The sequence below is a fragment of the Pelecanus crispus genome, chromosome 4 (assembly GCF_030463565.1).
Source record: "Pelecanus crispus isolate bPelCri1 chromosome 4, bPelCri1.pri, whole genome shotgun sequence".
In the NCBI taxonomy this organism is placed as follows: Eukaryota; Metazoa; Chordata; class Aves; order Pelecaniformes; family Pelecanidae; genus Pelecanus; species Pelecanus crispus.
In genome coordinates, this window is record NC_134646.1 from 19620997 (window position 1) to 19631196 (window position 10200).

Consider the following 10200-nt stretch of genomic DNA (forward strand, 5'->3'; position numbering starts at 1 on the left):
ATCCTAAACGGTATGGTGCACCTCCAGACACACTCAAAGCTGCAAATCCTGTTTCAAAAGGTACAACCTTGTTATAGATAGGAGCTCAGCCAGTGCCATGCCTTTTCGTATTGCAGGCTGGCATGACACAATCCTCCCACTCGGAAGACATGAATACAGCTCACTCCACCCACGCTCCCAGCTGGATGATGTGGGCCAGGCAGCTCGGTTTAAATGCTGTTTTGATGCTTTGCTAAAGCTCTTAGTACAGATCAACAAGGCGCTTCTCTAAGCACCTGACTTTCGGCCTGGAGCTGTGGCGGGTCCCCGAGCTTGCAGGCAGGTGACTGGCAGGTACCACTGAGGCCAGGACACCTCACCTCGCCCTCGGGAACAAGCCCTCGCTGCTGCACCTGCAGTCCCGCGCTCCAGAAGCCACCCCTGAGGCGCAGGGGGTCCGAACAGCCTTCCTAAATCGGAGCATTGTTTCATCTTAAGGGTAGAAACAAAACTGGAATTCAGACTTAAGAATGACACCGTTTGAGGCAAACCAAAAGGGCCGGTTTTGCGGTGAGCCTCGCCGGGCAGGAGGCGGGAAGAGGCCGGGAGAGCGAGGGAGGATCGAAGCGGGCGCGGAGGCGGTGAGGGCTGACGCGACGCGGGGAGGGCAGGCGGCTCCCGACGGAGCGGCCCGGGCCAGGCCGCTGCCCGGGCCCCGCAGCCTCCTCCCCGCTCCCCCGCCGCTCCCCGGCGGGACGGGATGTGCCGGGCCGGGCCCTGCCCTGCCGCCGGCGGCCGCTGGGGGCTCCCGCCGCCGCGGCGCGGCGCGGCCCGCCATTGTCGGGGGCATGGAGGGCGAGAGCACGTCGGCCCTGCTCTCGGGCTTCGTCTTCGGCGCCCTCGCCTTCCAGCACCTCAGCACCGACTCGGACACGGTGGGTGCCGCGGGCCCCGCCGCCGGGAGGGGCGGGAGGGGCCGGGGCGGGGCGAGGGGACATGGCGGGCCGGCGGCCGTTGGTCGCGCGGGCCGCCCGCCGCCGCCGCCATGGCGGATCCCGCCGCCGGGCCCGCCCGGCCCCGTCAGGAGGGCGCGCTGCCTCCCGCCGCAGGCCCGCCGGGACCCCGCTGCCGGGGGCGGGGGGGGCCACCGACGTCCAGGGCCTCGCTGCGTGCTGTGCTGGAACGCGGTCTTGCAGCGTATTCCCTCCTCGCTGCACCCTGCTGCGATGGAGGTTGCTTTCCGTGCTAATACGGGAAACCGTGGGTTTCTTCTCTTAAAAGGAGGAGGTGCGAGCCACCGAACGCCTGGTGTGGCAGCAGCAGTGCCGTGTGTGCCGAGGGCTGACCGAAGAGCTGGTCGGGCCTTCTGGCCTAAGCCTTGGAGGCAGGCATCACCTATACAGCCACAAACTGTTCACTTGTGAATGCAAACATGAGGAAAGGAAAAGAGTACACATTCCAACTTTTTTTTGTTTGTTTGTTAAATGCAGGCAGATACTGAAAAGTGAGTGAGAATCTACTCTGTTAAAAAAAAAAAACCAGTTCATTTTGACAGCTTTTTTCCTCTCCTAAAGAGCATTTACACTGTTAATATTAGACAGGAAGTTCTGTTCAATGCTACTGTTAACATGAACTTTTTTTTTACCTCTCCCCCTATAAAGGAAGGTTTTCTCCTTGGAGATGTGAAAGGTGAAGCCAAGAACAGCATTACTGACTCACAAATGGATGATGTTGAAGTTGTTTATACAATCGGTTAGTCCACATTTTTAATACCATGCTTGGTTTCAGGCAATATACAACTGCTTACAGTTTTGAATGAGGGCAGTCAACACCTTACAGCAAGATCAAAGCTGCTAGATCCTGGGGTCTATGCATTGATATAAAAAAACACATGGAAGGGTTAACTTTAATTGCCAAAAAAAATTTACTATTTTACTGTAGAAAATACAATAATTTAATAGAAATACTGGTTCTTAGTTCCTTGAGTAGCTCCTCTTTGCCAAATATCTTCTCACATCAAAGGTAATTTAGGGCTTAGACTCTTCCTTTGTCTTGGCCACATCACAAACTCTCCTGCAGTACAGTTGCCCTGGAAAAACTTAGCCTGTTTCAGTGATGTGAACTGTAATGTGTTAGCATCTGTTACCTAATTTGGAGCTTATAAAATACTGTATGTGAAGGCTGCAAACTTTATGTATTTCATTGACCAGATGCCAGATGCATTTTTCTTTATAGTCTTCACGGGATTGGAGTGGATGTGTATTTTATACTAGCCCTTAAAAACACGTATACATGGACAGACACACTTACCTCCATTCTTTTAAAAGGCAGTTATACAAAAAGAAAGAGAACAACGTAACACAGTATATGCCTTCTTTCCAATCTCCCTGAAAATATGGTAGGGAGAAACTGCATCCCATTTTCTAGTTTTACTCTAGGACACAATTAAGGTGTAACACTCCGCCATTGAGTCTCACAGCTGAACCAAAAACGTGGGGAATTTTTTGTGGTGGCATTGATCGAGTTACCCAGAATCTTATCACATTCTCAGAGGCAGAGTTAGGTGCTCCAAAGTTTTGGGGGGGAGGGGGGGGGGAATATGTGTTTGGTTTTTTAAGTTAACTTGTGAATATTTAAGTAGTGGAGAATTTGGAAAAAGAAACAGATTTAGAATGCCATTAGATCACCTACTGGGTTTTTTTTCTGGTAATTAGTCTTCCAGTTCTCATCATTTACCCTGTGGGTTTCTTTCTCTAGCCTCATCCTCCTTACTAACAGCATCTGTGCCTTGCTGCAGAGTAACTCAAGTGAAATCTTTCATATTACATACTGTTGTGCTCAACAGAAGGGAGGGAAAAGTGCCCAATTTGATTTTTCGCTTTACAAAACAGAAAAATGTATATAAAAAAAATACAGTTTATATAAGTGGTTCCTTTTACACTTAAAAAATTAATTAGAATCTTTTCTTTAAAAAATATTTTTTTTCTTAACCTTACTTAATTAGATGTTAATGCATTTGACTTTAAGGATTTTAAGAAATTATATTATATAGAATTCTTTCTTGGTTCTTCTACCAGTTTAATTCTGATCATAGCATACAGAAGAATATGCATCTCAAACTGATGAACCCAGAGTAATATTACATTCTCTTTCCAGATATACAGAAGCATATTCCATGCTACCAGTTGTTCAGGTAAGAATCTTAAGTAAACAGATATGAAAAAGCTAGAATTAACCCTAACTTGAACTCTTCAAGAGTTAAACTTACATTACTGAGAAAATTACCCAGCTGTAACTACAGTAGCCATATCAACCCATTGGAATTACAGATGCAAAATGCCTTATGTTATTCCTATTTTGGTTCATGTCCTTTTTTGGTGTTTACGCATATAGAAATAGAGATACGGCACACTGCACCTTCTGGTGAGCTATGATACCATATAAACTAGAAACACTTGTCAGCCCCATGGCAGGAGTAGTTTCAAGGACTAGTATTTAGAGTTCTATCACAGATGGAAATGCAGGTGCGCAGTTTTGCACCCCTGTAAGGGGAGAATCACAACACAGTTTCCTTCTCAAATCTTTCTGAAAATCAGTAAACCCAGGGGAAAGGCATTTCATATCCAATTGAAGGTGTCTTACTATTTTGTAGTTGAGAGAACATAGATGCTACCTTTAACTTGTATCCCAGTAGCACTGATGTCCGAACAGCATCCAGGCTGTACAAGACCACCTACATAGCTATTTGAGTAATGAAATTAACTGCACTGTCCTAGCATATCTTCATGCTTAACCAGGGGGGAAAAAAAGCTACTAAAGTGAGATGACTGCCAGACTGCTATGGAATAATTATTTCTACAGTAGCTTTTTTTTTTTTTTCCATCTAATTTTCCTAATTTTCTTCTAGCTTTTATAATTCTGCAGGAGAACTGAATGAACTTGCCCTGAAGAAAATACTATCAGGCTGTAAGAAGGTATTTTATTTTCAAACCTAAACCATACCAAGGAGCTTGCTCAAGATTTTGGGGACTGTTCTGGATACCTCTTGTATCAAGCTTTTTTCTCCCCTCTTTCAATCTTGCATCTAGTCCCTCACACTGCTGGTCAAGGCAGCTGCATCATCTTTTCCCCTGAAAGAAAAGGTTAGGTTATTTGTGACTAGGCTTTGCCTACATATATGTCACAACTTTATTTTTTCTTACTCATTTCTCAAGCAAACAGTTTGAATATCCCAAAGGAATTCTAGCTGAAGATCAGTTGAGGTCAGCTCACTCAAGTGGTTAAGCGCCACTTGACCAAAAAAATTGACAGTCTCCTCCACAGAAGAAAGTTTCACCAGGGAAAGCAGAAGCTGGAAAGACAAGGAGGAAAACAGCAGAACCAAGTTTGCAGAGTTGCAGCTTGAACACAGGCTCAGAAAACAGGCCAGTTCAACACATGGTTTTGAAGGAAAGAGACGCTGTCATACAGGAATTAGGCCTAGATGTTTTAAGGGTTTCAAGTTAACTAACTGCTGTGTACAGTTAACTAACTGGTATGTACACATCATCAAACAATTCAGATTCATGACTTTGTACTGAATCCTCTAACTTGCTTCAATATGACACAGGGACAGCATAATTCAACAATAATAATGAATTTTCTTCTGCCTGCAGAGTGTAATAGGATGGTACAAATTCAGACGTAACACAGACCAGACCATGACATTCCGGGAAAGACTTCTTCATAAGAATTTACAGTCACACCTATCAAATCAGGGCCTTGTATTCCTTTTATTAACTTCTAGCATGATGACAGAAAGTTGTTCTACTTACAGACTGGAACATGCCTTACATCGGCCACAAGAAGGGTAATTGGTTTGTTTTCTAGTTTTAATAAAGCAGTAGCACAGCATGTGCTATAACTTGGAACAGTTTGGGGCTTTTTTTGTTGCAACTGAACTATTGTTAACTGTTTATTTTACCCTTGAAACTTACACATTAAATAAGATTATTCCTTATATTGCTAGAGCCCAGCTGAAATCTTACCCTGGAGTTCTGTTCAGGGATTTGCCTTTGTAACTGTCTGTAGTGGCAGTGTCCACAGGCAGACACTGTCAGTTATTTTATGCACATAAGCTGTTCTTGATCAGTTTGGCTTTGTGTATAGGACTTCAACTATGCACAGTGTTAATCTTCACATATCACTGAAATATTTAAATTAGTGGTAATTTTCAGTTTTCTTCAGAGACATGCTGCCCATAGGCTAGGCTTAATAAGCAAGTATTGCATTATTGTGTGACTCATACCCAGAAACAGGAGAAAACTAGAGGCATTGTTCAGAGCCTTCTTGCTCTTGCAGTTTGCTGTTAGCCGTAAGTAGTCATCTATGTGTGATGCAATACATTTAGCAAGAACTAACTATATTGTAAACCTCCATCTGGGATGCTTAATGGTCAAGAACCTTTAACTATCAAAGGGAGGCCTTTGGATGTTAATTAAATCATGTTCTCATACTTCTGCTTTTTAAGTCTTTTCCAGAAAGTTCCTTTGGTGGTTACCAACTTGGGTATGGCAGAACAGCAAGGTTACAGAACAGTGTCTGGTTCCTGCGTATCTTCTGGTTTTGTGAGAGCAGTAAGACAACATAGGTACAATATTTACTTATAGCTGTAGCTTTCAGTTAAGTATAGTTATCTTTCTATAAAAGTATTAAGTGCTTTTGCAAACGCTACGGCTGTACCCTACTCACTTGTTGACCTGTGTCCTGCAATTATTTACCTTTCCAAGGTACTTGGAAGTTAGTTAAGTCCCATACTTTGCCATAAGACAGCTGTCTCAACATGGGCACCTAGCCTTGAAGCTCAGAATGGTTCTTTATTCATTATAGCTCCTACTAAGTAAGCGCTGGGATCATTAACTTGCAATTATATTCTTGGTCCACAGGTCAGAATTCTTTTACGAAGATGGATCCTTACAAGAGGTTCATAAGATAAATGAGATGTATGCCACCTTGCAGGAGGAACTGAAGGTAACTCAGGCACACCTGCCAATACAGTTACTTTCAGCATTACTACAAAACCAAGTCAAGCAAAGTATACACTGTCTTGCGCTAAATTTGAAACAAAGCTGTGTCTTGGAAGCGCGTATTGAATGATCAGGGAGTTCCATTTACTGTTAGTAGCTGTACACCACGTTCCAAGACCAAAGTTTCTATTTGATCAGAAGTACACTGATAAATCCTCAAGTCCGCTGTTAAATTCTCACAAGAGGATTATTTTGAAGGAGCACTATTTATAGTTTGTCAGAGCTCCTTTGCTTAGATGGGAAAAAGTAAAACATCTTGCACCTCATTCAGCACAAAGTTTATCATCTCTAAACTCCACCTCAGGTTCATTACTTAAGCTTTTTAATACTTTGTGTCCAACTTTTAAAATCATGAGTACCTTTAAGGATTTTGCAACGAGGTTAAAGTCATCTTCTGTGAATATTGTTGATTCCATCAAATGCTCTTTTCCTTGCAGAAAATATGCTCTACAGTAGAAGCCAGTGAACGATCTGTAGAGAAACTCTTAGCAGAGGTGAGCCAATTAAAAGAAGAAATAAAGAGGAAAAAGCAACAAAGTTGTTCAGGTAAGTTAAATAAATGCAATGCCAGCCTTAGTAAGACTTCCAAAGATGATTCAATTGGCAGAAGCACAAAACGCTTGTGAACTTGAGGCAGCCAAAAAAGTAGCGGTAGAAGTGTGCAAGAGGGACTGCAACTCTAGCTTTTTTTCCCCCCCCCAGGAGAAGACAGAGACTACCCAGGAGAGCCAAAGGAGAACATTCTCCTTTGTCAGGCACTGCAAACATTTTTCCCCAATTCTGGGCTTCAGACATGTATTGTTTCCTTCAAAGGCCGACAGATACCCAAGAACTGCTGTAACATTGACCATAATATTAATGTCACAGACAAACTGACTCTCATGGTAGAGGAAAGAGACTTCACTGAAGCTGAAACAAGACACCTGACCAAGCGTAAAGTCACAGGGACCACAACAGGATCAAAGTCATTCAAGAAATCCAGATCGCTGCAGCTTCACCAAAGATTACTTCGAGACCAAGAGGACAGTGACCAGGAAAGGAAGCTTACACTAAGTAGCACTGAAACAGATGAGGATGTGTTGGAAAAAATTAGAGACACAAATGAATACCCACACTCTCCTACTTTCTGATCTGTTAATGATTTGTCCAGATGACACTGCACCAAAAGCTATTGCCAGCATATTCAAGTGACATATTGATTTATAGCACTGCAGGGACAAAAAAAAGCAGTGCATTTTTGCAAGACATCCAAGTTTGGGGGTTTTTTCCCCCCCAATGCACGAATCCTGTTTGGCATAGAGACAAGTCCAGATGACATTCCCTCATTTTGCCTTCCAGAGTTAAATCTGTATTCACTGTCTCAGGGTTTAAAGACTATGCTAGCAAGACGTTAGGAGTCACATAACCATGTCACATACTGCCTCGGAGTAACACAGCTTGAGGCTGCAGTTCAAGAAGCAGTACTACCCTTGCCTCAGCAGAAGTTCAGGCAGGGAACATCAGATGAACACAAGTAACATGCTTAACAGAAGTAGCCATCTATGTAAATTGCCACAATTTGAATACTTTAATTTATCCTTAGCTATCCACTACTTGTTTATTTTTTGTCCCTTCCAATCCAGCAAGGGAAAACCAGCCAGCTGAACTTTAGCAAGATCTGTGAGCAGAGTAAGTGGTCCATACCATTGCCAATTTCTACTATTGCTTTCATCTTCCATACTTCAGACAATTTTAGAGACTTGACAGTTATTAAAAAAGCAGCAGACACCCACCCTTCAGTCAGTGACGCATTACGCTAGCCAACCACATTTCCAGTAAACAAGTATATAAAGATGAAAAGTAGTTTTATTGTTTATTTCTTTATAGTATATTACTCCGGATACTTGATATTACATATCTTGGGGTCTGTGAGAAATGATGGGTTCTTAAACATAACTGGCATAAATCCTGTAAAAAGATAAGATGGAGGGATTTTTTTAATAGGAAAGTAGGCTTGACTTATAAAACTCAAAAGCATAATCAATACTTACCAAATACATGAGCTCTTTTAATGGCTTTTGTAATTTCTTTCTGCTTCTTGTTGCACAAGCCTAAAGAGAAAAAAATCATTTTCAGTAACCAAATATATAACCATTTTCAATAACCAAACCACTACTTTAAAGGGTGAAAGTGATACTGACTGACAATTCCCTCCAGCTTTTTTTCCCTCAGACTTTAAGTGCCTTCCTAGAAAAATGCATGTGTGCTTATACTGTTAAATACAAAAACCCATATAATTAAGGGGTATTTTCATTCCTTGATGAAAGCTACTAAGTCAGAGGCATACTATTACAAAATGTATAGAGTTGGCAGTAGTTACTTTTGGCACGATAGCTGATAACACCATTACTTGGACTCACAAGAACATTAATATTAAGCAGTAAATGATTTAATTTAATACTTCACATACCTGTTATGTGCCTGCCATAAATGCAGCCAGTATGCGGAGAAACAAACTGGGAAAGAAGCTATTTAAAATTAAGAAATCCAAAGTCAGTTTAAGAACTTTTTTTAGACAGCTTTATTTTACTGTTTGTATTGTTTTTCATTTTTTGATCTATTTTTACAAAACTCAGTTCTACATGGTGATTAGAAAAAGCATAGCTTGAAGTTAGACAGTACTTTATATGCCACAATATTTAACGTATATGACAGCAGAATTAGAATCAAGGACTCTATTTGGTAAATAGTAAAGTTGTAACACCTGCACATAGGACTAGTAGATTGAACAGCTTATCACAACTGCATTATTTGGCACTCATCTACACACATTCTTACTTTTAAGTTTTAAACCCCTACACATATGAATGAATTTTTCATTTTTTATCCTTGTGGACTTCCTGCACACACATTTAAAAATGGTAAACCACTTACCTTCATCTAAGGACAAGAATTTTCAAACTCACCTGCACATTCTTGTAGTCCACATTTATTCCACATAAGACACATTTTTTAGGAGGCTCTTTATAGGGGTTCTCCATTTGTATGGGCTGAAATTATAGAATTATTGACATCTGAAGCTTCACAAGAAAATAAGAAATGTTTGTTATTTTTATCCTTTGGGCAAAATATGCTTTGAAACCAAAAGAGGTATTTAGTGCATCACTGAAGTTTTTCAGTAACTTTCTTATCTCTGTTTCTCTAACACGCTGATTGGTACCTAGGGATTTAAAAGACTACTCACAGCTACACTTATCTCTTAGTAATAACAACGTAACAAGTCAATTAAAGCAATCAGTAGGATAGTGCTTACAGCCTTTACTTAAAAGGCAACATCTACAGAAGCTGGTAGTAAGGTAGTTCTGTTTGATAAATCACAAGAGAATTTTTTTGAAAATAATTTCAAAGCAAATGGCCTGAGGGAGCTCCTGTCTGCTCACACACTTTAGCAGAGAATCCCAAATATCTCCCAATCCCTGAAAGGCTCCTTAAACTTCAGAACACACCCAGTGCCAAATCCTTGCATGCTATGAGTGAAAGGAGAAATTTCCTTTTTGCAGACATAGGTAGAATTTGGGCAGAGAAAGAGTATTTTTATGAGTTTTTGCTGGTACCGGACAACACATTTTTACAACGTAACAGCCACACCTAGCGCATTAGGTGTTTCTCTCGGCTATATACAGGAAATCAGTGCTGCCAGAGGTTTTGCTCCACGTTCGAGCTACTGAGCCAGCCGGTTTAAGTGACCACAGTTAAGATCTTGGACTACCGATCAATGGTCACCACCTGGTGACCTCCCTCAGCGCCGGGTCCCTGCTCTGTCCCGCACCCAGTAACCGAATTCAGTTCCTTCAGGAGCCCGAGCTACGCGACGAGCGAAGCAGCGCGTTTCCGGACACCTCCGCTGCCTGACCGGAGCCCCCCCCCGGGGGGGGCTGCGCTGCGCTGCGCGCCGGGGGAGCCTCACCTGGTCGGGCCGGCCGGGCCGCCCCTCGTGCTGCAGGCGGCGCGGCCGCTGCCACGGCGTCGCTGCAAGGGAAAGGGCGACAGCGTTAGCACGGGGGAGCTCGGCCGCCGCGCTCGAGGGGCGGGGAGGGAGGAAGCAGAAGGAACGCACCGGGCACCAGCCGCCGCCAGGCCGCCCTCGCCGCCATCGTGCCCTCCGCAGCGCAGCGCA

General features: G+C 43.0%; 2 protein-coding genes across 5 annotated transcripts; one reads left to right on the plus strand and one right to left on the minus strand.

Annotated features, from left to right (window-relative positions):
* Positions 1-827: 827 nt before the first annotated feature.
* Positions 828-7823, plus strand: ABRAXAS1 (abraxas 1, BRCA1 A complex subunit). 4 transcript variants are annotated; one of them, XM_075709340.1, is made up of 9 exons: positions 828-914; positions 1641-1731; positions 3136-3172; positions 3887-3953; positions 4635-4828; positions 5489-5608; positions 5904-5988; positions 6482-6614; positions 6768-7823. In XM_075709340.1, the coding sequence occupies exons 1-9, from the start codon at positions 828-830 to the stop codon at positions 7172-7174; spliced, it is 1221 nt and encodes a 406-aa protein (XP_075565455.1). In that variant the 3' UTR covers positions 7175-7823. The 4 variants fall into 4 exon arrangements, with proteins under 4 accessions (XP_075565455.1, XP_075565454.1, XP_075565456.1 ...); XM_075709339.1 differs by having other exon boundaries at positions 6482-6590; positions 6747-7823; XM_075709341.1 differs by lacking the exon at positions 828-914 and adding an exon at positions 1331-1428 and having other exon boundaries at positions 6482-6590; positions 6747-7823.
* A 48-nt stretch (positions 7824-7871) lies between these two features.
* On the minus strand, positions 7872-10177 carry MRPS18C (mitochondrial ribosomal protein S18C). Its single transcript, XM_075709344.1, has 6 exons — positions 10141-10177; positions 9991-10052; positions 8990-9073; positions 8494-8551; positions 8075-8134; positions 7872-7991 (listed from the first exon to the last, which is right to left on the minus strand). The coding sequence occupies exons 1-6, from the start codon at positions 10175-10177 to the stop codon at positions 7915-7917; spliced, it is 378 nt and encodes a 125-aa protein (XP_075565459.1). The 3' UTR covers positions 7872-7914.
* Between the last annotated feature and the right edge of the window lie 23 nt (positions 10178-10200).